This window comes from Protopterus annectens, chromosome 8.part0, assembly GCF_019279795.1.
Source record: "Protopterus annectens isolate FY-2018-M chromosome 8.part0, PAN1.0, whole genome shotgun sequence".
Lineage (NCBI taxonomy): Eukaryota > Metazoa > Chordata > Ceratodontiformes > Protopteridae > Protopterus > Protopterus annectens.
In genome coordinates, this window is record NC_056741.1 from 495,264,173 (window position 1) to 495,291,258 (window position 27,086).

The window sequence follows — 27,086 nt, forward strand, 5'->3', positions numbered from 1 at the left end:
GTGACTCTCCAGAAATGGGTATCCATAGATAATTTGTCAAGATATGCCCAGTACATATCTTAACACAATTTATTTTGCAATCTTGCCAGTAAAACTAGCACTGCTGCCACTGTACAAATGACAATTTTAGTTTCTGAAGTAATAAAATTGTTTTGTGGACCATAAATACAAGTCTGATTAACAGTGGCAATTGATCATGCACTACACAGGATAGCCAGCAGTATTCACAGTGGACACATATATCAAATAACTTGCAAAACAAAGTTGAGTACTCACTAGGTAGCTACTGTGTAGACCAACACTCTACAACCAAAGGAAAAAAACAATTTCCTATAATGTATCCGAACTTTATCAATACCATATTGTTCTGTTCCATCTGTACTAAAGAATGCTAATACTATTTACGCATGCTGCAATTCACCTTATTTTCTAACCTTCCTTGACATCCTTTCAGAATACCTCTCAAATGTAGATGAGTCCTGCCCCACCCATGTCCTTATTTATTAATTCCATAATATCTTTATATGCTGGGTGACTGATAAAGAACAATTGTCATCCCTTTGCAGAAGGGTGACGCATCAATGGACCCAGGAAGTGTACACCAAAAGGTCTGACCAGCGTCATCTGTAAAGTTATGGAAAGGAGCTTTAGGGAATTAATAAATAAGGGCATAGGTAATTTACAAACTCTCAACCCAAGCCAGTCTGGATTTGTAAAAAGGGCAGATCCTGCCTGCTTAACATTTTTATTTCTTTGAGAAGGTTACTGAAGCAATGGATGAGGGCAGATGGGTGCACACCGCATATCTAGACCACACAAAGGTATTTAGCACCATCCCACACTCAGGTATCATTGATAAACTATTTATTCTAAATGCTATTCCCTACATAATACAAAGAATAGCAAACTGGATCACAAATAGAAGTCAAGAAATCAGGATGGGCTGCTTTTCCCGTCCAAAATACCTGTTACTAGCAGTGTACCTCAGGGTTCAGTACACGAGCCACTCCTTTTTGGCATTAACTTCTCAGTGGTCAGTGCTACCTGTTAAATGTCTATGGTTTGTAGATGACTGTAAACTTGATGCCATCATAAACACCCCATAAGACACCAAGATCCTCCTAAAGAGTGTTTTCCACACCAATAGCAGGTGTGACAACCATTGACTAAAGCTAAATGCAAAAAAAAATGTATGTTATCCTTCAGCAAGCAAGACATCTCTTGTAACTATCACATTGGAAACACATCCCTAAAACTCGTTCCATTGTTGGAACCAATGAAGACAATGAATTGTCCTTCATTCACCATACGAGCACTGTTGTAATAAAGTCATCTTTTATTAATCAAATTATTACTAAGGGTATGGCATCCAAGTCCAGCAATGTGACCATTCCACTATATTCTGCAGTAAGATAAGGCTGATTATGAAGTATAATGTCTCCTTCGGTATGTACCTGTCCAAACATGTGACACAAATTGAATGTCCACAATGCATTCTTACTAAGAAAATCAAGGGCCTAAATCATAAAAACTATGTAGACTGTCTCAAAGCCTTGTCCCTCTTCATGATGTCATACAGGCTACTGACATGCAAATCCTTTCCTATCAAACCTACTGCATGTTCACAAGTCCAATGGGGTCATAAACATCCACTCATGACATCTCATTCTCTGTTGCAGCATAAAGAAAATATGTTAGAGGAGCAGATGGATATCACAGAGAATACCAGTTCTTTGGAATTGTCTTCCTCTCCACATAAAGTGAAGAACTTCTTTTACACTCTTCATACATAATCTGGATGAATGAATGAGTAACAGCAAATTCACCACAGGTTTAGCATCCTTGTTCCTCATGGATAGGGCAACATGTAAACGTTTTGCTTGTCTCTGGGTTAGTCATTGTTAAAGTATAAGGGCTACAAACTTTATGGGAATGTATTGCTGAGCATCTAAAGGCCCTTACAAATCAATAGCCTACTAAATACCTACATATGTATGAATTGTCCTGAAACAGATATGGCACTTCTGAAGTCTACTCCAGCACAATGCATAAATAATAAAACATTCAACTAAGTATATGAAAAAAAAATTGATTGAAAAGAAAAAAAATATCTGATGTACAATGTTAGTTGGCCATGCACCAGTAGCATTGACCACAATTAACACTGCATGCATTAAGTATTCCCAGAGTTGTGGACTAGATGTCATCTCTTTGCCTGTCTTTCCATGCATTATGCATAAGCCTGGCGCAGGATTCCAGTACTACTGCCATTGGCTGGACACCATTACTATCATCATTACTGGAAGGAACAGTAGAGAAGCTGCACTGACATCATGGGGCAGTGGTACACCAAACTGATGCATAATTATGTTGTGTAGAATGCACTCTGGTAAACATCCTACATGCAGTATTAGGATTACACTAAAGGGTATTCCAGGCTTTACAAGGCAATGGAAATGGAATTTCAGCAGGCAATACATTCATCCAATGACTGCAAGTGTTTGGGACAGCAGCTCCCCGAGGGTTATGGACTGGTGTTATTATCCTAGGATCCATGCGTAACCTGCAATACCTACAGCATTTACCATATGATTACAAAAACTTTGCACTTACCAAGAAAGTGACCATGGGGAATCCTAACATGCAGTAAGAGGCAATACATTCAGCTTGTATTTCAGATGTGAGAATCACAGTCACTGACAGAATGCTGGGCTGACATGTTAGTCATAAATCCCTGCATCACATACTACCTAATAGGTGATGGAATGGTAGACTTTCATGTTAAGATACTACCTCCCCCATAATCCAGATGAAGCCCTAATGTCAACATGGGTGCAATCTCTCAAATTAGCCATCTCAGAGAAGTATGCCATTCTATAGAAAACAAGCATGCTAGGCTAGCAGCTATAGCAAGCACCTTTGTGAATTGTAAATTAGATAGAAAAGGCATGACTTTGCCTTTTATAAGACTTCTGCTCATGGTGTCGATGCACATATAGAAGTGACTATGAATCCCACATAAGTGGGAAAGCTGTCCTTTTTGCATAAGATAGCCACATAATTTTTAGCCACTACACTGTTGCATGTCATTAGTATGTCATTTGCTTAAATTCTTCCAAAACACATTATACCTGCTGTGCCAAAGTGCAGTTGCTGTTTATGAATCTAGCCTTAACTGCATTTAGGCAAAGCAGTTGCAAATTCCCACTAAGGTAAGTATAGCAACAATGAATACCACCCCATATCTTAATTAAACATTTGTAATTATCACTTTGTTGATGTTTCTTCTGTAATATAAGTAAATGCAGAGCTGCAGGGGAAATTTATCTTAAGTAAACATATTTTATTTTTCAGTTAGTTTATTTTTTTTCAATAGAATAAGCAACTGCATAGCTGCATTTACAGTCTAGCATCTTTATACCAAGTAGAAATCAACAAGCACTCCATTGTCATTTATTTTAATGCAGTTTGATGATGAATTGAAACATTTAATTAAATCCCTTATGTCATTTCTTCATAATCACAACCTTAAAATCTATTGGGAAAATCTGATCTATCTTACAAATACTGTACCATGAACATGATCAGCATCTGTTCTTTCTGTAGCTGGAAACTGGTTGAAGGATTTCTAAAGGATGGGAAGACACATATTGCAAACATAAGACATGCAGCTACATTTCAGAATTATATTTGGAAACTTCATTCATATTTGCTTTCACTTCTCTGACTAGTTTATTCATTTAATTAATTCATTAACTGTTACTCATTCAGGACCTAGCAACTTTCCACTTAATAACAGACTCATCTTGTTGATGTATCTTTCTAAAAATTCTTTAAAGAGATGAACTATATAGTTTATTTGTTTGCATGGTCTTTCCCTAGAAGTTTACTTATTTGTTTTCAACCAGATATTTCCAAAGAATAAACAAGCCTGTAAGTGACTATTTTAGAACTAATTAAGTATTAAGTACTGTCACTATAATAAAAATAACTTGGTTCCCAAATTATTTTCTAATCCAGAAAGGACAAAAGTGATTTACAGAGTCAGTCATGAAGACGAAATGACTTATTCAGACTTGTAGAATCAAGAAACAATAACAAAGATTGCATGATATGTTTATTTTTTCTAAAACTCTTAACTGAAGTTGTACCGGCAGCTCAGTGAACATTACAATTAAATGCAGTAAACGAAAATGATTTGAAAACTTTAAACATTTTTCTGTTCATTGTTTTATTTGTTTTTTTCCATGTCTGTATCTCCTGACCTTTGTATTTTATAAACAAGCTTGTGGCTAGAGTGAATTTTTAAACTATTACTCTGTGATTGTCAAAATGGTTTTATAATGCCTGTTATTCCACCTGACCACCTTAATTTTCCATTTAGATCCTAAAGTCCAACTATTCTATTTACTAGTTTTAAAGACAAATGACACAGCATGATGCATAATAATAACTTACATTATCTTCTAAATGAAGTTTAGACTACAATACATGATAACATGCATCTGCTATTTATGATAATGCTTCTACTTAGATCTTCTAGATAAGCCCTACACCTCTGCAAGTAAAATAGAAAACAACCTATTTTTTACATTTATATTTCATGTTTATGACAATAAAAGGGCCGTTTGCCTGGAGAAGTCTGCTGCCATCCCTCTTTAACTGCTTTCAGACTGTTCTATTAACACAGTATGTCTAAATTTCTCATAAACTGCAGTGACTGTGAGGTACAGGTTGTCAACGAAAGTGATCTAGCAAGCCATTCGTCATCTAAAGCAAAGACCATTGGGATGGCTACTGCATTGGTCTTCATCACTATTGCAGATCTCATAGGAAACAGCTTGGTTATTTTATCAGTCCTGAGAAACAAAAAGCTAAGAAACACAGGTAAGCAATTTCCTGCTAGAAAACAAAAAATATCATATGTATCCAGCTGTAAATCTAAGGTGGTACATTTTGCTAAATTAATGCTAGCACAGTTTAAAAATTACTCAGAAATTATAGCAATGTTGAAATTATATAGCATAGCTGACAATTTTTCTGTACCTACATATAGCATTTAAACAATATATTCGTAGCTTAATCGTGTGACTTTAATGAGACAACTGCTTAAACAGTGACAAACTGTAACTGAAACTGCACATTTTAATTGACGGTTATCACTGATGATTGTGAAGTCATTCCAGGTATTTATTCTCATTGTTGCTTGTTTTCAAGAGTTTTAGCTCTGACACTGCAGCTGTTATGTGCATGTGTGTGTGTATAGATAAATATATATAGATTGATAGATTGATGAGTGCAGTTCACACTAATAGTCAATTTGTCAACGGAGTTTACTGCTGTGAAAAGTTATTGAAAGTATTATTTTTCATCTGATGGAGGTATCGAAAGGGTGAAAATCAAAACTTGTAGTTACTGTAAGCGGAAGTATGTTTTAATGCCAAAACATACGACTATGAAAAGTTTCAGAATTACCGGAGAGAGTTTATATGCAAGTGTCTGCAGGTTAGGGTTAGAAAAAGGGATAGAAGAGGAAAGCAGAAGGATTTAATGTTGTATATGTGTGCTGTTGTATGTGAAGTGTCTGTGTTTTGATTACTGGTAGTCTTGGAGCAATGTTTTTTGCAAGGGAAGGTATAGGGTTGAGATTAGGGGCAGGGTTGGGTTTAGTACTCCTTAGTAAGATGGTGCTGGAGGGGTGAAGTCTTTTTCAATTAGTTTCATGATTCCTCTTTCTCTCTAGCACATATTGAATGTTGTTTAGTATCTAACTGTATGTGTTCCTTAATCCATGACTGTTAAACAACTATTTCTCTGACAGATTATGGTTCTGCTTTTTTGGCTTTATTATTGTTAAATTCATACAAATGTATAACTTTGTACCTATTTTATGTTGCTTATTATCTTTTATTGTTAATGATTGTTTTAATTCCTGTAATTCTTGTAATTGGAGCTTTTCTCCCCGGGCCTCTACTGAAAATGGATATTTGTCCAGCTAGACTAGCCCGGTCACCAAATGTAAAATAAAAATAAAAATAAAAAATAAATAATAGCATTTCCAAGAAAGGTAAGTCTTACGATTATTTTCATTTAAATGAATTTTGAAAATGTGCAAGTCAAACCAAAAGTAAACTTTTTAGGTGGTGCAAAAGGGATTAGGGTTAATGCTGAAACCTTAATTTGCAACAAAATTTCTGACATTGGAGTTGAGTATGTGTGTAAGTGTTTGAAGACTTGAGTTAGAGTAAGGCCTAGGGAAGAAGATAGATGTGTTGGTTTGATTGGATTGCATTTTGTGTGTGTGTGTGTGTGTGTGTGTGTGTGTGTGTGTGTGTGTGTGTGTGTGTGTGTGTGTGTGTGTGTGTGGCATGTCTGTGTGTGCGTCTGTCTGTCTGTCTGTTTTGTGTGGTGTACTGTCAGGGGAAAGAGCTTTAGTACTCTAATGTGTAGAGCTGGAGTTTGGGGTACGGGTAGGGTTAGGTTTAATACACATGACTAAGGTTGTGCAGGGAGGTTGAAGCTGTCTTTAGCAAACAATGAAATGTCAGAAGCTTGATCTTGTATGGCTTGTAATTTAATGAAACTACTGAGATGATGAAACACACTAAATCCTTTTTTTTTTTTTTTTGTATTTGGAAATCGCTAATCTAAAGGAACATATTTGGTTAACTGAATTAAAGCCATCGTCTGAAAGAAAATCTTCTTTAGTATGCACAGTAATACCCAACAATACAAGGAGATGGCTGAAGTTTTAAAACAAAATGTGAGAATGCATTGAACAAATTGGTATGTTTTTCTTGAAGTTAAAGACAGCTTTTGTTTATTCCCTATCCTGATAAAAAGGTTTACAGTTTAAAATTTGTACTGCTAGGCTGACAATTTACTGCAAAGGATTAAGACTGAGCTAATAAACAATCATCATATAGTCCTGGGGTTAATTCCTTCATTTGCAATTTGCTTACTGTGAAGCCCTGAGCAAGTTAGTAAAACTCGCAGTACTCTTCAGTCACCCCATAAAAGAAATGCATCTGCTTATTAAGTTTGCCTGAGAAACAATTAAATACAATTAAATGTTAACAGCAAATTAGATTTTGTTGTAATAGTGGTCTGGTGTCAAGCACTGATACATTGCAGTTACACAATGTCAGGTGTAGTTTTCAGATGAATATATCAAACAGTACATTTTCCTGCTGAGAAGATCTTGCTAAACTATGTATGATATACAGAGTGAAGGCAGTATTTTGATTTAGACTTGAGTAAAATCTTATCATATCCCAAATAGAAGCAGTTAAACAAGTCCACTTCAGATGCATGTAATCAAACTGTATAACTCAAAGTACCCATGCAGGTTCCCAATTTATCTTTACAAATGCCACAGGCTAATAGGTTCATAGGTAGGTAATAGGCTATTGACCCTAGGGCCTATATAAGCCTAGCCAAACGGTACCCTGGTTTTTGCCACCCAAGAAAATTATTTTCCTGTGCCCCGGTCAAGCAGAGCCACAGAAGTAATCCCCGGGATGAATTTCCTATCTCCCATCCAATCATCAAAATTTTTCTTGAAGAGTGCTAATGAGGAGATTTAATAAATCAATGAAGTCTGCTTTAGCCAATGAGTTAAATCAATCATGTTTTTTTTCTGCAGAAGACCACTGAAGTAATACCATTTGTCAAACATACAACAGAATAAGCCACAGAATATTAATAACTGTCTTAGTGTACAGAAATTAAACAAAATTATTCTGAAATGACTTTTAACCTAAACTGTAGAGATTAATTCACTGAGAATGTAAATAAAAGAAATAAAATTAGAAAAAAAAATTAAATCCATGAATTCTGCATTTGTGCAGACAAGCATTGTTCAGGAATCTGATTGTCTAGGTTCAAATCTATAAAACAGCCAAAATATGCCAAAGAACTGAGCCCAGCAATGTTTTTGTAAGTATGTGTAGAACTGTAAGGAAAGAAAAATAGGATTTTGTAAATTCTGACAGTATAAGATATTTGCAAATATATCAGCTTGATAAATACCACTATGGTAGACTGTAAACTTTACAGAGGATTTCCTATCTGCAATGGCAACAATAGTAGGAAAAATGACATGTTGACACCGCAAGCCACACTACAATCTTTGGAGAGGGTCAGTGTAACAGTAAATCAGAACACTTGGGATTACTTTCCTTTTATGTCCCATTTTTCTGTTCAGAATTTTGTTGAGTATTTGGCATCATATTTTCTCAGGAAAAATTTCCCTAAGCATTTACTTATATTCTCTTCAAGGAGCTAACTTAGGCATTGTGCCTCCTTATGAACCAACATAAGATGCCTTTATATATCCAGCATTGTTATTTTTTTTTTCACTTCTTCTCAGCATTTCTAACTGCTGTTCATTCTCCATTCATCCAAAAAATACACTGGAACAGCAAAAGACAAAGGTAATTTAATTTACTTTAGCACTTTTAACCACAATTATATCAACAGTATTTCATCATTCCTTGGTCACGTTGGAATATGTTTTCATATGCATTCATGAATACTATTATTTATTCACACAGAAAGTGAAAAATAGCAATAGCAACAAAATCCACCAATAAATATGCTTATGATAGACAAATATCACGCAAAGATGACTGCATTCAGTTATGATCATACCTCACTCTTAATGTTGATGTGTGTGAATATTGTGCAAAATGTAAACATGCATTACAAATTGGAAGACATAAGGCCTGAAATTCATATATTTTTGGAAAATGCCCGAGGACACTTGAGAGCTATGAGGCTGCTTTCAGTGGCTACAGTTGTAAAGCCCGACAATGGCCTATATAAATATAATAATCAAAGTAATGAGTTAAACGAAGATGGATATTTTAGTTTAAATTCTATTTTAACCCTCTGTATGTTTCATATAATGTTAAAATAAGATTTACTATGTTTGTTTGAATTCCAATAGAGACATTAATACAAGTGCAAGTAATAAAATAAAGAACTCTTAGGCATGGTTACTATTGAAGTAAGCATTGTTGTAGTCATTAATATTGGTAGATTTATAAAGAAGAATGTTGATATATCTTGTTTTAGAAATGTCAAACATAATTTTAAAAGGAACTAAGCTTTGTTATAGCTACTAATCTTACTGGGCCCAGTTAGATGACTGTTGAAATATCTTCGTTCAGAAATATTATGCACAACTTCAGATGTAATGCATTGTATGTCATTTTCATGTTATACAGTATATAGCTATTTTTTAAACTGCCTGCTCACATTTGGATCTATTCCATAAGTAGTTGATATGCAATTACAGCTGGGCATGTGTTTATGAAGATACATTTAAAAATGGGATTATAGTTAATCCAAGCAAATATCTATGCTTTTAACTTGAGTAAATGTATGTAGAATAACTAACTAGAATATATTCTGATATTTAATGTATTATGGTACAAGAAGAAATTAAAAGAATGAAGAGGTACTTGATATAGTTAGGTACTTGATTTAGTTTAAGATTCTTTAGAGTATGAATAAATGAGGTTTGGAAACAAACCAGTCTGTCCAAGGACATCTTCAGAGTGGGGTCAGATAAATATATTAGTATGAGTAAAGAAGGTGGGGGGGGGTTAAATGGGGAGGGAGGGATGATTAGGAGGAAATGAGGTATGGATAGGGAGGGGTTTAAGGGGCTTATACAAGTGTAACTGGGTAAGGAATCACATTATGTATGTTAATGTGTGACTTTGTTACAGCATCTTAAGCTTGATTGTGGTGACTCATACTATTGAGTTGTGAGCACATTGTATGCAGTTGATGAGAGAGACGAGCCCTTGGCAGCACCTACTGTCATTTAGCAAGTTCTGGTATGGATGTGCAGAGGATTTACAGTATTCTTTCTTTTTCAGATCACAAGGAGATTGCAGATAGGGAGGTGCAGAGTGGGCATCAGTCAAAGGCCTGAAGGAAGTCCAAACGACGACGTGATGGATTTGACCAGGTGGATGTTGTGCTCCTGGAGGGTGTACAGAGCAGTTGCATGTAATCTTTCATTAAGGCTAGTCAGAGTGTAGATTGGGAGTAACGTGGAGAAAGGCAAGGGTGAAGCAAGCTTGGGTGTTTACTTATTGGGAGTTGGGGTTGTCCTCAGCCTATGAAGGGAAGATAGTTATGGTATTTGGACTAGACATGATCATATAGGGTGATATAATGTTTACTCAGTTTGAAGTTATTTGGAAGGTGGTTTGGTTTGTTGGTCAGCAAATGATGTTAACTGTTTCTTCTACTGGGTATTTGGTGTGATGGTGAGATTGCTATTATATGTACATTGAATGATATTCAGCTTTATGCCTTTTATTGGGTGGTTAAGTTGGAATTTTGGTAGAAGAGAGGGGGAATAGCCTGGTCAGGCTGGTGGGCAGACAAGAGGGATAGGTGTGCCTTGTTCTGTTACCCCTCTGGTTTTGGATGTTCCTTTCAATGAGTTGGGAAAGGAAAGTGAGTATTTGGAGGTGGCTCAATAACTAAGCAGGTAGGGGTAAGGACGCTGCTTATGTGGTTGGATTTTAATTCAATAAGTGGTAAATAAAGTGAGTTATGGGACACTGCTTCATAAGTAAAATAAGTGGGAGGTGCAGTTCAATAAATGGTAAATGAAGTGAGTAGTGGGACACTGCTTCAGAAGTAAGTGAGTTGGAGGTATGGACGCTGCTTTCTGGGTCAGGATGAGCAAGGTCATGCCGTCCTGATTAACATTACATGGATGTGGATGTTGGAATTCAATCAGCTATATTGTATTTCAGTTGTAATTAATAAATATTGGATAACAAAGTTATGTTTATGAAAGTTTAATAAAGGTCATCAAATGTCATTTGGTGTGATGTGTTTATTGAAGGCGACCAGGAAAAATGAGGTTTGGTAACAAAACAATTTGTCCAGGGACATCTTCAGAGTGGGGTCAGATAAATATATTAGTATGAGTAAAGAGGGTAGGGGGGAGGAAAGGGTTAAATGGGGAGGGAGGGATGATTAGGAGGAAATGAGGTATGGATAGGGAGGGGCTTAAGGGGCTTATACAAATGTAACTGGGTAAGGAATGACATTTTGGCATGAACTTGCTACCCACCCTCCCTCTCTCTTTTTGGTGGAATAGTGGGGATTGTGGTTATTTGTCAGATTGGGTAGGGAGGTGAAGAGGGACAGGTGGAGAAAAGGGACAGGTGTGCCCTCTTCTGTTCTTCCTCTGGTTTTGGATGTTCCTTTCAATGAGTTGGGAAAGGAAAGTGCGTATTTGCAGGTAGCTCAATAAATAAGCAAGTGGGGGTAAGGATGCTGCTTATTTGGTTAGATGTTAATTCAATAAGTGGTAAATGAAGTGAGTCATGGGATGCTGCTTCATAAGTAAAATAAGTGAACGAAGGTAAGGACGCTGCTCATTTAGTTGGATGTGTAATTCAATAAATGGTAAATGAAGTGAGTAGTGGGACGTTGCTTCATAAGTAAGTGAGTTGGAGGTATGGACGCTGCTTACGGGATCAGGATGAGCAAGGTCATGCTGTCCTGATTAACATTACATGTATGTGGATGTTGGAATTTAGTCAGGTATATGCCATTTCAGTTGTAATTAATAAATATTGGATAAAGTTATGTTTATGAAAGTTTAATAAAGGTCATCAAATGTCATTCGGTGTGATGTGTTTATTAAAGGGGACTGGGACAAAGAGGTCATTTGTTTTCGATGTTAATGCAAAGTAAGACATGACTGGATTAAATCTGAAGAGCATTGGGTTCATGTACTAGATTGACTAATTATTGATGGCTGTCGCTTGGTGGTCTGGTAGACAGTAGGCCTCAGGAATGAAAGGTAAAGATAGACATTCAAAATATTGTCCACAAAGTGACAGCAAAAAATAATAAAAATAGGAGAGACATTTAGAAGGTAAAATGGCTATCTCTGAGACTTAATAAGTGATGGAGGAAAGAAAGAGAGCAAAATGCCATGGAAAAAAGAAAAATGTGTTGCCTTGAATGTGAAGTTCCAAAGAATAGCAAGAAGAGACAAGAAGACATATTCACATGAGCAGAGCTACTAAGTGGAAAAATATATTAGAATGTGAAAGGTAAGGAAAAAAATCTGTGTGAAAATATGTATTATAAAAATAAATGTGAGGAATTTAGAAGCAGAAAATACTAAGAAGAGGTGGCAGGACTATACATAAGAAATAAACATAAGAAGTATGTAAAAATGACTCTGTCATCACTTATGAATGCAATGGCATGTTTCATGATCTACAGCAAGATGTCTTAAAGAGCGAAGTCAAAAGAACAGTTCCAAAACACTGCCAAAAAGTGCATAGTCATACCGTTTGGGGAAAACAAAGTGCCCACAAATTACCACATAGGTGGTAATCCATTAAGTATGGAAGAAGTAATTAGGGATTTGGGGACCCAAGTAGATTGCAATCTCTCCTTTGACAATCACATTGCCAAAGTGGTTAGAAATACATTCTATATAGCCCACCTTATCACGAAGAGGTTCACATCTAGATCAAGAGAGGTCATTGTGCCCCTCTACTCATCACTCATCAGGCCCATAATTGAATACAATGCCCCATTTGGGATGTACCTTACCCGACACCTGCTACAACTAGAAAGACCCCAAAAGTACCTCACCAAGAGGATCAAGGGACTCAAACAGATGCCCTACGCAGTTAGGCTAAAGAAACTCCAGCTCTACTCAGTTGCTTACCGCCTACTCAGAGGCGACCTGTGCCTGACATATAAAGCCATGTCCAACCCTGAATTAATGGACATGCTCCACCTCAAGAAATCTAAATCCATAGAGCCACATGCTCCAGTGACTTAAACCTCAGCACAGAAATAAATAGAACATGCTGGAGGGACAGATTCATATCCCAGAGGCTCCCCTCACTCTGGAACAAAATCCCAATCCATGTTAGACAGAGCCCCTCAATGACACTCTTCAAGAAGAATCTTGACGTTTGGATGGGAGATCGTAAATTTACCCCTGGAATCTCTTCTGTGTCACTGCTAGACAGAGGCATGGTAAACTAACCTTAAATGGGCTGTCTTCTGTGACCTACTATACAGAGGCACAGTCAACTAATCTAAAAAGGGTGGTGAAAGCCAAACACACTCTGGCTAGGCTTGTAAATGCCCTAGGGCAAATAGCCTAGTATCAACCTATGAACCTATAAACCTATAACATATTGCTAATAAGGTTGTAGGAAGTGATAGGACTCCAACTGAAATGTTTAAAATTGTGCAAAATGATGCAGATGCAGTTTTGATTATAATTTATCACAAATTTGTAAAACACGATAGTGGCCATTGGATTGGAAAAGGTCAGTTTATAGTCTAGTACCAAAAAGGACAATGCTGAAGAGTTAACAATTATTAGTCAATCATATATGTTTGACATTCCAGCAAGGCAACACAAGCTAGACTTCCACCAATGCCTAAACTAAGAATTGACAGAGGTACAAGTTGCTTTTAAAAGAGGAAGAAGCACCCTAGATCCAATTACCTACATCAACTGGATACTAGGGAAAGCAAAGGAGTGACAGAGTGACAGAAAAACATTTATTTTGCTTTGCTGACTACTCTAAAGGCTTTGATTGTGTGGACTATAGCACAGTGGGACAAGATCTAGAGAAATAAGAATGCCAAGTCACCATATTTGTTTCCTGCAGAATGTTTATGCAGACTAAAGTAATAGTTGTATCTGAATACTGAAGAATATATTGATTTAAGTTTGGAAAAGATGTGCGGGAATGCTGAATATTTTGCCTCTACTTGTTTACTTTACATGTAGATAACATTATGTGAATTTTTGGGTTAATGCAGCTGGGAAATACTGAAAAGAAAAAGAAGAAGAGGGTTGCAAAGTCTAACATGGCTAAACAGCCTTACTGAAGAACTGAATATGAATTCATAACAACTTTAAAAAGCAAACAAGCCTGGTGTACTGAAATCTTTGACGTCATGAAGAGTTTGACTTAAGTAAATGACTAAACAACAGCAAATTCAATTTTTTTTGCTCATTTTTCAAATAACTTCAAAGTGTGACAGCCTATAAATTAAAAATAGAAATCAGGTATCCATCACTGATGCAAAAGAATAGTTTAGTTAATGTTAAAAACAAAAGGGAATGGAAATACAGATGTTTATATTTTCTTTTAATCTGAGACTGCAGATATAACCATAAACATGATACTAATAGACGATATCGGTCCTACATATGTTACACTTTACTTGTTTTCTATCTGAAAGTTAATTCTCGCCATATTATGAAATGGTTACTTTTTAAAGTACTAACATAAAAAATGGAAATATATAAATGGGCATGAATACTGGAAGTTTATATTACCAATAAACAATTACATACCTGTTAATGAGTGCTCAAAGTGAGTATTCACTAGTGCAATACTAAATACTAACAGCTTACTACATTGTAAATGCTTGTTTTGCATATATTATTTGATTAAAAGTATGACCAATGGTATCTAATTTGAGCCATAGGTTTAGTCAAAATTGTGTAGCAGGGAAAATTAATAGTACTTGAATGTGGCACAAATGTCATCAGCCTCTAGTCATGCAGCAGAAAATTTGTTATAGTATTCTAACCTTATATAAGATATTACATAACGCCTTAACCCTCTAGCAAAAATTATCTAAGCTGTTTCACTTAGAATGTTTTCAATGGGTTGCTCCATAGTATAATAACAAATATTATGTAACTGATATTGTAATGTTAGTTATCCCAATGTGAACATGAAAAGGCAATAGTACTTAATTTTAGGTCAAAACATTTAGATTAACTGTTGCATGATGTCAAATATTGTGTAACTACTATTTGCAATGTCAGTTATGCCTCTATGAATAGGACAAGGCAATCATACTCAGTTTTAGGGCAACACATGTAGATTAACAATGTGAAAACCCTGAAATCCACAAGACTTACATGTGGTACCAATGTGAAAAACTTGAAATCCACAGGACTTCCATGTGATACCAATGTCAAAAACCTGAAATCCACAGGACTTACATGTGATACCAATGTCATAATTATCACTCTTATTGTGGATACTAATTGTATGGAAATGGATGCACTTTATTATGTAAATGCTATAAAAATGGAAATAAGCGAATTTAGAGAAAGTTTTGCAATGAAATGATCTAGTCGGAGATGGGTGGAAGTAATTATTAGGAAGGTTATAACAAGAATGAAGATACACAGGACTTAGTAACCTTGGTGGAAGTAATTATTCTGAATGTTATAACAAGAATGAAGGCATACAGGACCTGGTAACATTGATAAGGTAAGTAAGGGATTTTGCTTATTGTGAAAATAGTGCAAGAAACTAATATGAGTAAAGGGGTGAACAGAGGATGACTTGGTATATTTCCTTTGTTTGTCATGATTATAAAAGAAAGAACACACAGAAATTTCATTTGATTTGATGTCAATTGTCTTTGATATATTGAGATCAAAATAGAATATGTAAGTCCTGGTTATCCTAAAGTTTTTTCATGGGACTGACCAGGTGAAATATTTGGCGATAGCAGTGGCATGACAGACTGGAAAGTTCTATAGGAATGATGTGAGAAAAAGACGAATGGCATGGTAATGGCATCTCATAATATGTTATATTGATAGAGTTATGTACAATTAATAGGTACAGAAACAGAACACATGTAGTTTAAGAGAGAGAAGATGGGAGGAGTTTTGAAGAAGCAATATTGTTTAAAGAAGAACAACAATGCCAAGAAATGTATAGTTTTTCCCTTTGGGAAAAACCATGTATCCATGAATTATCACATAGGTGGCAGTACACTAAACACCGAAAGTGTGATGATAGACTTAGGGACACAGGTGGACAGTGGTCTCACCTTCGAAAACTATATAGCCACAACAGCCAGGAAATCATTCTATGTGGCACACCTCATCACTAAGGGCTTTTCATCCAGAAAAAAGGAGGTCATTGTCCCACTGTACTTATCCCTCATTTGACCCATTATAGAGTACAATCCCCCATTTGGTATGTACCTCACAAGACATCTGCAACAGCTGGAAAGGCCACCGAAATACCTCACTAAAAGAATCACAGACCTAAAGCAGATGCCCTATGCTGACGGTCTAAAAAACCTCCAGCTATACTCTGTGGCATATCGTCTACTAAGAGGTGATCTCTGCTTAACGTACAAGGCCATGTCAAACCCTGAGCTGTTGAACATGTTTCACTTAAAGAAATCCCAATCCCTCAGAGCCACATGCTCCAGGGATCTAAACCTTGTCATCACAATGAACAAAACATGCTGGAGGGATAGGTTCCTGACCCAGAGACTCCCCATACTCTGGAATAGACTACCCATACATAACAAGCAGAGTGCTTCCTTGGCCCTCTTCAAAAGGAACCTTGACGATTGGATGGGAGATAGGAAATTCACCCCGGGGATCACGTCAGTCGCCCTGCTAATCAAGGGTCCAGGGAAGAAATATCCAGGGAATTGTTATGGCTAGGCTTGTATAGGCCCTAGGGCCAATAGCCTAGTACCAACCTATGAACCTATGAACATTGGAAACAGGGAGGTGTTTGCAGCATTATATTTTCCAATGGCAATATATCAGATATGTTTGCCTGTGTACTGATAGAATTTTGAGGATATTGCCTAAAAACACTTGCCATAATTATAAATTACAATATAGGGAATTTTTTGGTAAGAAATGAACCTATTTAAAATATTCAGGATAATGAATAAAAGTACATTTAGTAGGAACATGTGCATAACAAAACAAAGGGAAAACAACAAAGATAATGAGTGGATAAAAACTTTTTTTTCCTTATCACTTTGGTATGAGATTTCTGCTTCATTGGGCAGTAATGATATAGGAAATACGATATGGGTATATTATCAAATCTTGTATTTTGAAGAAAAATGCCCTTAATAACACCAAAGCATGAAGAATGCAGCCAGGAGATGAAAGCCTGTGATAATTGTTAAAATGACTTGTTTAACTGGAGAATTAACAGAAAGTAATTACCAAAAGATGTACTTTATACACAGTAACTCTATATATGTTTTATGAAATTTAAAGGTCAGTAAAGAAAGATTAAAAACAACATTACAGGGTGTCTGAAGTGCTGATTCTGGGAATGAGTTACCATTGAATACTGCCAAGGTTAAATGAATGAGTCATTAAGTTATATGGCCAAAAGTGGACTCAGTTTTGAGAAAAAAAATCCTAGATAAGTACTGTAAATTGCAGGTGCCAAGTATATTTGATCCAAGTATTTCAGATAGCATACACCTTTTAACCCTTTTAAACTTTTAAATGTTCTTTTTATAAAACATTAATCTATGATAGCAAAATCTCATGAGTCAATAAATTATATAAAACATATTTGAGTAAGGCAGATCAGTTTTGAGAATAGGAATTGGTGCTACACTAGAAGTAGATTAGGGTCCTTATTACATCGCCAAAATGCAATTCCGATGAACACCTATCCATCGACACCTAATCAGCAAAGCGATTCACTGAATTTAATAAGGGCAAGGAAATACTTGCCTGTGGCACAACATACCAACATCTATGTGGAACTGAACCCACTGAAGTGGGGGGCTTCGTCCCCCACCCCACCCCAAATATATCTGCCAACTCCGGGATTGCACTACAGTGGAGAAAAGGGAAAAGTTCTGTTGTTGGCCAACTATGTCCCTGCCCTTATTAAATTCAGCTAATTGCTTCACTGATTAGGTGTCAATGAATAGGTGTTCACCAGAATTGCATTTCAGTGACATAATATAGACCCGTAGATTATTATGTCATTATTTCATTATATCTGAAAAGGTTTTGTGACAGGCACATATAATTCCCCTTTTAATTATTCTAAATTCTTAAAGCATATCTCTCCTAGCCCTTTATTTTGTGAGCAAGTTCAAGTTTATTCCCAATGCTCAGAATACTATTACTTTATTAAAGCACTTTTGTCTTCCTTACTGTATGGCAAGCAAAAGCATTAAAGAACACCTCACATTTTTCATTTTCATCTTCTGCTATTTTTTCTGTTCTTAAGTCTCTTTATGGTTTCAGTTTAGTTTAAAAGAGCTAAATTGTGTTTCTCAGGGAAGTATCAGAATGATGGGTGAACCAGAAGTCCTCCTCATGATGGGAGAAACCCTACAATCCCCTGCTAAATACAACCTACAAACCTGTCCCATTTGGATTCCTAGTGAAAATCCAAAGACCATAACTGAAAAATCCATAGACCATAATCAGAATCTTCATGGAATCTCTGAGTAATATCCTTACTCTGAGGCACAGTAATCTCACAGTAGGTAGCAGAGTCTGAGTGCTATAGCACCCGTGTATGTTGAAGGGACACTAGGGTGAAGCCCCATGCATAAAATGCTTTAAAAGTTTAACAGTGAATTTCAAAATTCACTGCCATTTTTTTTGAATTGCATTTTATTTCTTGAAGTGTTGAACGTTCACAAAATCTAGCCTCATACTTCCTAATGAGCCATAATACACCCTCTGTTTACTGCAGATTTGGTTAGGTTATACTGAAAATCATTATCTTAATTTTTTTTACAGGAATAAAACACAATTCCACAACACTGACCATCTAAGAAAGAGAAAAACACAAAATGTGATGTACTTTAGTATGTTAGGCTAGAACATTCTTTCACGATAATTTGTATTTTCTATATTATGACTATAAAACTATCAGGTGATATTATCAGTGTTGTGTACTTAGTATATGTTTTAATTTTGATTTTGTATAAACTCACAATAACAGTGTAATGGTATCACATTAATGAATGGATATAACACTCAACAATCACTGTTGCAATTCTTGAGATTTCAGGACATGAAAATTTCATTTAATTTCTTTTATAATCCTAACTCAGAAGATGCTCCTCTCAACTACATTTAACAAAGCTGATTCACTAAGCTGTATTTTACTAAATCACTCATCTGTCTTTCATTATGGTGGATAGATAGATAGATAGATAGATAGATAGATAGATAGATAGATAGATAGATAGATAGATAGATAGATAGATAGATAGACAAAAAGGCAGAATAAAAAAAAGAAAAGAAAAAACTTTCATAGAATGATCTCCATCATGCTTCTTTCAAATGCATACACATACACAAACTCACACAGCCCCCACACACACACACACACACACACACACACACACACACACACACACACACACACACACACACACACATATACACACACACACACACACACACACACACACACACACACTCCTTGGATTCAGACTTCTGCCGTCAAGCCTTTATTCCTCTATGCCACTAATGCAGGCTAGCAATCTTCCACATCTGATATCAAAGCATGAAGCAAGGAAGTAGTTGTAGGCAAATTTGAGCATTGTGTAGCCCATTCCAGCAGTGCAGAAGCAGTTGCTAAACAAGACTGAGCCCACAGGAGGTACACAATGGTCTAGAGTACTGCAGTAAGTGGTATTACAGCAGTATCATCCTCATGTGAATACTATCCTGTAAATAGCCATTTGCAATAATAACATAGGTATAGTAACACTAGTGTTCTGGATTATACTTGCCTGCAACATAAACCTTCAGCTACAGAGTGTATAGGTTATGCATCTGTAGAACAACAACAGTATCACACCAATGGCAACCTACTGTAACGGATCTACCACCTCATCCCTGAACAATCTGCACTACACAGTGTGAGGTAAACACCTGTTGACATACAGCTATATGTGAAGAGGTTCTGTCAGTTTGGTTGACAAGGAGTTTGGTTGACATCTATTTAATCATCTGCATTTGGTCAGCTATACAGATAGTCAACAGGTGTTCAAAATCAAGACTCGCCGCTTAAGGAAATACTCCTTTTTCCCAGGGATTGTGCAGTCTCATAGTTCATATGTATAACTGGTGGGGAGTGTGGGGGGTTTTGTTTATGTTTTGTTTTTTTGTTTTTTTGAAGCAATATTTGCATTCATCCAGAAACAACCTCAGTACATGCATACTAGGAAGCTGACATTTTCATTTTCAGTATAGAGTGGTTTATCTTCAGGATGTCGACATTCATATCATGTGAAGCTGATAGCTCAGTGTAACAACACTGCTACCAGGTCCTCCCCCAGTGTGCTATAGTTTATATAATTCCATCATTCTATATTTCTATACCCCTGCTTGGAAGATGACAGTGTGATACTACCATATGTATGTCTGCAGTACTTGTCTGGACCGAGCTGGCAGCTACAAACAACCAACCCAGATGCATAGCTTCACATGGTAAGATCATCTATCATGGGTATAACTGCTGGAAGCATCCAGACATGGTACCCTTGTCATGCTTTACCTGTCACCTCTACCATCCATGTGTACCTGTGACCCACCATACCTGTTATTAGGGAAGATTCCATCCCCTATAGCTCCCAATGGACCCCTGTGTGTCACATTTCTCAGTCATATCTTTGCACATGTCCACACTTGCCATTGCACAGCTTGGTAACCAGTGGGATACCATAATGTCCCTCATCATCATCACACTCAATCTGTACCTATCCACATCCAATCCACTTATGTTGTGCTCATGAGGTCAATAAAAAGTCTGAAACATGCATGTCCACAGCTAGTAGCTTTAACTTTATTGGCCTAAATGTATCCAAAAAGACATGAAAAGTAAAATGTTATGGGCAGTCAAAAGCCGTATGATTGAAACATTTGATGACCTTAAGGGGTCATTTGCATATATCCCATTGCAGGAGGCTTAAGGTATCACACAGTGAAAACTCAACCTTGGCTGGGTAGAAATGTCACATTTTGGTATATATATATATATATATATATATATATATATATATATATATATATATACGCACACATACATACAGAACCCGTTTTCCCATTTTTCTACATGGGGACAGGGTGTCATTTCAACAGTGACAATCAACTAAATTTTATTAAACATTTGTTTACCAGGAAAGTCCGACTTGGAATGAAACCAATTTTCAGTGGAGGCCCAAGGAGAGACACTCCAGACACATGTCTTTGTGACATGGGAGGAAACCCGAGTACCCAGAGAAAGCCCACACAAATGCAGAGACGACATGCAGACTCTGCACAGAAAGCACTCCAGCCGAGAATCAAACCAGAGAACCTCTTGCTGTGAAGCGACAATGCTACTACTGCACTGCTGCACCATCCCATAAAGCCAAGGTTAATTCTGTCAGATGGCTAGGCACACTAATACGTGCACAGACACACACACACACACACACACACACACACACACACACACACACACGCGCGCGCATGCGCGCGCATGCGCACAAGCACGCACTTACGCAAAATAACTTAAATGCATTCCAGTTATAACTAAGTATCAGGTTTGCAGTCAGCTTCATCTCTTTCATTTAGTCAAGCACAGTACTTGCCTAGTAGAGCCATCAATGAGGAGTTAGAAAGGCATCACCTCTAACTGCTGAACCAGTCTGCATGTTTGCTGCATTTACCAGTGCAGTATTTGTAGTCTCAAAAAAAGAGCCCTTTGCAACTTTAAAGGTACTATAATACATGACTAGTGCAGTTTATAGTATAGGTGTACTAGTCAATGTGATGTTACAAATGAATGTGATACCAAGTGTTCACCTGCCTGTTCTTCTTAAGTGCTTTTCCCCTTTGTATCTGTTTACAGTCAAGCCCTGCTCTACTGGATTTCCAGTCACTTCATTCTCAGAGGCAGAAGGACCCAATTACACCCAAGCACGAGCATATTATAGTGGGTCGTTGTAATCAAGATAGTCATGGAGGAGTGTTTGCACCAGCTGATGCTTTGATCTTCCATTTAGTTGCTGTGGTAGTGAGTGTTCATCCCTGCAGCCGGAAGGCCAGTCTTCACCTCCCAAGCTGGGGTTATCCATGTTTCAGGACGGATCCTAATTATCTCCTGGATGAGGGCAACTTGGTGCCAGTCCTTCCTATCAGCTCTCTCTCATTGACAGTATTGATTATGAGGATACTTCTGTTATATATCTAACTCCACCTCCTGCTGGCTGATGTGTGAAGGGCCATCACCTGCAGGCCTGCTATGCCTCTCTCATGAATGCAAGTACGCTTATATATATATATATATATATATATATATATATACATACATATCATAAAAATAGGAGTGCATGTAGAACATACATAAAAAGAGTAATGATTTCAATACTATAAGCATTTCTTCAGGTGAAACATTGATGAAACTCGTATAGGACATTAAAATGTTCTTTTTTCAGCAGGTTTCACATTTGTATTTTTTTATAGTATATATATATATATTTTGTTGATGCTTGTGGTGTGGTTTATCGTGGAACCTCACTTTTTTTGTTAGTTCAACAAATTATCCATAAAATCTTCCAAGGGCTGCCATCATCACAGATTTGGGAGAGCAGTGCAGTGGCCCTTATTGTTAACGTAAGGTCATACTTGTACAAGAACACGTTAACCATTTGGAAACTAACACTCCCTCTCTCCATGGGGGTGAGCTGTAAGCTGCTCATTATTCTTCCTACCTCCACTCACAACCCACCCCCACCTCCATGGCTCTTCCAGTGAGTGAGCTACTAATCAAACTCATTCTTAGGGCTGCAGTCAGAGATTAATCCTTTCTGTCCTACAGAGCCAGACAAGTAGCCACCTATATTCATGTGACTCAAGATAAACCATGAACCCTTTTTTTAATAATCCAGCATTCTGGTTCTTATGATAAAGCTTACCCTGTGACCTTCAATTAAATACACAAGCAATATCTTAGAATTGTATGATTTAAAAATCTGAGCATTCCCTGTAGAGAGAATATAGCCATTCACACAGAAGTATGCTACAACAAAATTGTAAGGATAAAATCATGGTAGGTAACGTTAGCAAAACAACATTGTGATATTGTTTTTGTCTGGATGCTATAAAATAAGCTAAGATATCATACTATACTTCCTCATCCATGCTCCTGTCATATGGACAAAAAAGCGTATTTTTTTCAAAAGTGATTATTAAAATAATGATAGACAGAAACACCTGTAAAAAGGCAGCCATTAATGTTGATCTCTGGAAGTGGCAAACATCAGATTCATAATGTATTTCAACAAACAGAAGAAAATAGGATTTGGTATCTTGGAAAGATTTGTAGAATGAAATACTTTCCTGATCATATTTGCTCTGGATCTACTCTGACAATAGTGAATATTTCTAATTTTAATCTAGAACCATACAACATTAAACAATAGTACTGCATTCCTCTGCAACTATTCTCAAGATCACATACAGTATATAGATAGCTGACATATGCAAAGCTTTGGATGACTGAAGATATATATATATATATATATATATATATATATATATATATATATATATATATATATATATATATATATATATTGACAGAGAGGTGTATACAAAATAATCAGTGACTGTATGATCAAAGATCAGATGGTTGCAGGTGGCCATGTGTGATCGCTTTAACAGTAAGAATTAGAAATATGCCCTTTCTCTATTATTATGAAAATTTTGGAGAAAATATAAATATACATGGCAAGTGAAAGTCGGTATATGGGGCTTACCCCCTGCAAAAATTATGATTTTTGATTTTTATGTTCCAGTTTTGTTTTTTGAAGCTTGGATGTTATAGTATCACTAATGTGTACCATATGCCAATCATTTTTTTTCTATAAAGGATGTTCCAGTGTTTTGTGAAGCAATTAATTTACATATATTTATATATGTATGTATAAGTCAAAAGGTAGAATCACATTTGGTAGAAAGGTTTTCTTGGGTATAAAAAAATGGAATATATAAATGAGTGAATGTTCATTTGAGTGAATCACATATGTTTGAATTTAGTTTTAGAAAGTGCATGTAAGCAGGAATGTGCAGGAAACTTAATATTTGAATGAAAAAGTGGTGGTTGTGAAGATGTGCAAGAGTGTGTTATAGCAGGTGTGAATATATAAGAGTTTGCAAATTAAGGCTGAAGTAAGGGTTAGGTAAGGCACAGAGTCAGTGTTGTGGATGTTTTGTGTTGTCTGTATTCTGTGTCCTTTTGTCTTGTGTAGTGATGCTGTTAGGGGAATGGATTTTTTTGTAATGTAATGTGTAGGTCAGGGTTAGGGGCAGAGGTAGAGCTAGGGTCATGTTTACTGCTTGGATTAGCACAGATGAGTAAGACTATGCAGGGGATGAAGAGTATGAATCAGATAAGTGTATGGAAAGCCCCCACTGTTCCCTTCTAAATAAAATAAACTGCATGACTTCAAAAATATAATGAATGCCCTATGAGCAATAGGCATTTCCTCATAGAATATTACTACAAAACCACTGGCCAGATTTATCCAAACTACTTACTTGACAATAACCAAGTAGAGAATTCAGATCCTCCTGCCAAAAGCTACTGCACATCATAGAAGACAACTCTAAGATCAGAAAAAAGGGTTGCACACACTTCCAGCCTATGTTCCAGGATACCTTTCATTAGATACTTGATTTCAGAACTTCACTTAAGAGCCTTTACTTTCTGCCCTCAGTCTGTCAAGCCTCCATCATGCTCATCTACAATTATTGTTCTTATACACTAGAAATGTTGAAATGGATATAGCATCTACTGCCAATATACACTACAAATGTTGAAATGGATATAGCATGTGTTGTCTCATCTTCTTTTAAACATATATATATATATATATATATATATATATATATATATATATATAAAACTAAATCAAAATGAATCTTCATGCTGTATCATGATTCATGTACAAGGCTTTAGTTCAAATATTATTTTATGATTGCTATATAAATACTTCATACATCTGTTACTGTAGTGAATGTGTATATAAATATATATATATATATATATATATATATATATATATATATATATATATATATAAATATATATATATACTTGTGTTGACACTGTTTTTATTTTCCTTTCATGTTTAGGTGTTTTTATACTATTATATAATAATTTAATGCAGTTCCATAGTGTGCAAGTTTGTCTTTCCAGATCACTCATAAAACCAGGAGCATTAACACAATTAAAATGTATAAACAAGCAAATAAGTAAATTTTACAACATTTCTAAACATACCTCTCAACCTCTTAACACAAGATATCTGGACAAAGCCAAAAATAATGGGGAAGCAATGGCCCAAAACTAGAGACAAATATTAAATATTGCTCTTATAAACTTAGAAAATTGTTAGAATGAAAGCCATTGTGGTACCATGCATTTTCTGAAAGATACGATATTTGAAACTCAAATGTCTGCCATTTTTTAGTGTTTTCAATCCTCACTGACTTGCCAGAAAAGCACAAATGTTATGAGGTGCAGACCAAAAATATGAGACAAAATTCTGGACATTCTGTGAAAATCTGGACAGTTGAGTGGTGTGTTTAAATCTTCTCTGATGACATATCAGCTAACGTGGCTTCCTTTTCATGAACAACCTACACTCTTCCTTTCTTCCACTTATTAGCCTGAATATATTAAATAATTATCACTTATAGATCTTTTTATCCCACATAGGTACTGGATGATAACATTTAGTGTGTGTGTGTGTGTGTGTGTTTCATATTGTGTTAGCGATGCATCACATTGTTTCAGAAGATACTGATGTACAGGTAAGTAACACCTGGTTTTCTAAGCTATCTAGTCCAGAAAGCATAGAATAATGCACATACACACACACACACACACACACACACACACACACACACACACACACCAATGACAATACAGACAACAATGCAGAATTTTAATGCAGTTGTTCCACACAGACAAGCTGTAAAATCTAAAAAATCTAATATTTATTTTGCAAATACTCTTGTCTCGTGTATCAGTATATGGACTTTGATATGCTTTAAATGTTCCAATATTTTACTTTCATTCATGATAAAAACTCAATTTTCTATTTCTGTTTTAGGTAATATATTTGTAATCAACTTGTCATTTACTGACTTGTTGACTGTATTCTATTCATATCCTTTAATTATCATGGCAATTATTAAAAATGACTGGACAGTGGGTGACATACACTGTCAGATCACTGGCTACATCCTAGTTTTTAGCTTGCTGGCCTCTGTCTACAACATCATGGCAATTGCAATCAATCGTTATTTCTACATATGCCATAGCACAAAATATGACAAACTCTACAGCACATGGAACACTGTCTTCTGGCTTTGCTTTGTGTGGGCTATGGCTGTCATTGCGTTGCTTCCAATTGCCACAGTTGGTGCCTTGCGCTATGAAGAACAGATATACACGTGTGAATTTATACAGACTATTAATTTAGCCAGCGCTATCACAGTAGCTGTCCTTCACTATATAATACCTATGACTATCATAATTTTCTGCTATGTGAGGATCTGGACTCTGGTCATCAAAGTTAAGTATCGGGTCAGGAAAGATGGGAAGCAAAAGCTGAAACCAGCTGAAATCAAGAGTTTTCTGACCATGTTCATAGTCTTTGTGCTGTTTGCAATTTGCTGGAGCCCCTTCCACATAAGCAGTCTGGTCATGGGATTAAGCCCTCCAGGGAAGGCTCCCAGAATTATAAGTTGGCTTTATGTCACAAGTTACTTCATGATGTTTTTTAACAGCTGCTTAAATGGTATAATCTATGGCCTTTTCAACCAGAACTTCAGAGAAGAGTTCAAAAACATTCTTTTGCTCCTCTGGCTTCCAGGAATTTTCTGCAAAGAGACCTCAAGAAGAAGAACAAACAGTGAAAAAACTTCCTCTCTCTCCCAAATGATCAGTGTGACAAGTCATATTAGAAAATCTATAGGTTAAATATTATCACTGTAATCATTGTTGTTATGGTTTACAAGACAATTATTAACATCTGTTAGTTCTCAACAACCAAAACTAAAATAAATCAAAAACATTTTCTCCTCCATTATAAGGTTAAAATGTTCAAAAATAAACTAAAGTCAAAGAGTGTAGCATTATTAAACAGATTACTTCAGTTGCTACTCATAGTAGTCTCACATTTTAAGGAGACATATTTTTTCTTCTTAAAAAGTA

At 36.1% G+C, this 27,086-nt stretch overlaps 1 protein-coding gene across 1 annotated transcript; it reads left to right on the plus strand.

Moving 5' to 3' along the window:
- Positions 1-4,691: 4,691 nt before the first annotated feature.
- On the plus strand, positions 4,692-26,852 carry LOC122808250 (melatonin receptor type 1B-like). The gene is made up of 2 exons (XM_044079213.1): positions 4,692-4,887; positions 25,981-26,852. Exons 1-2 carry the CDS (start codon positions 4,692-4,694, stop codon positions 26,850-26,852), a joined length of 1,068 nt encoding a protein of 355 aa, XP_043935148.1.
- Positions 26,853-27,086: the final 234 nt, after the last annotated feature.

Bases quoted from the DNA above. Each gene is read 5' to 3' on its own strand.
- LOC122808250 (XM_044079213.1), top strand. From the start codon at position 4,692: ATGTCTAAATTTCTCATAAACTGCAGTGACTGTGAGGTACAGGTTGTC. The intron at 4,888-25,980 runs GTAAGCAATTTC...TTTCTGTTTTAG, and splicing joins CAAAAAGCTAAGAAACACAG to GTAATATATTTGTAATCAAC.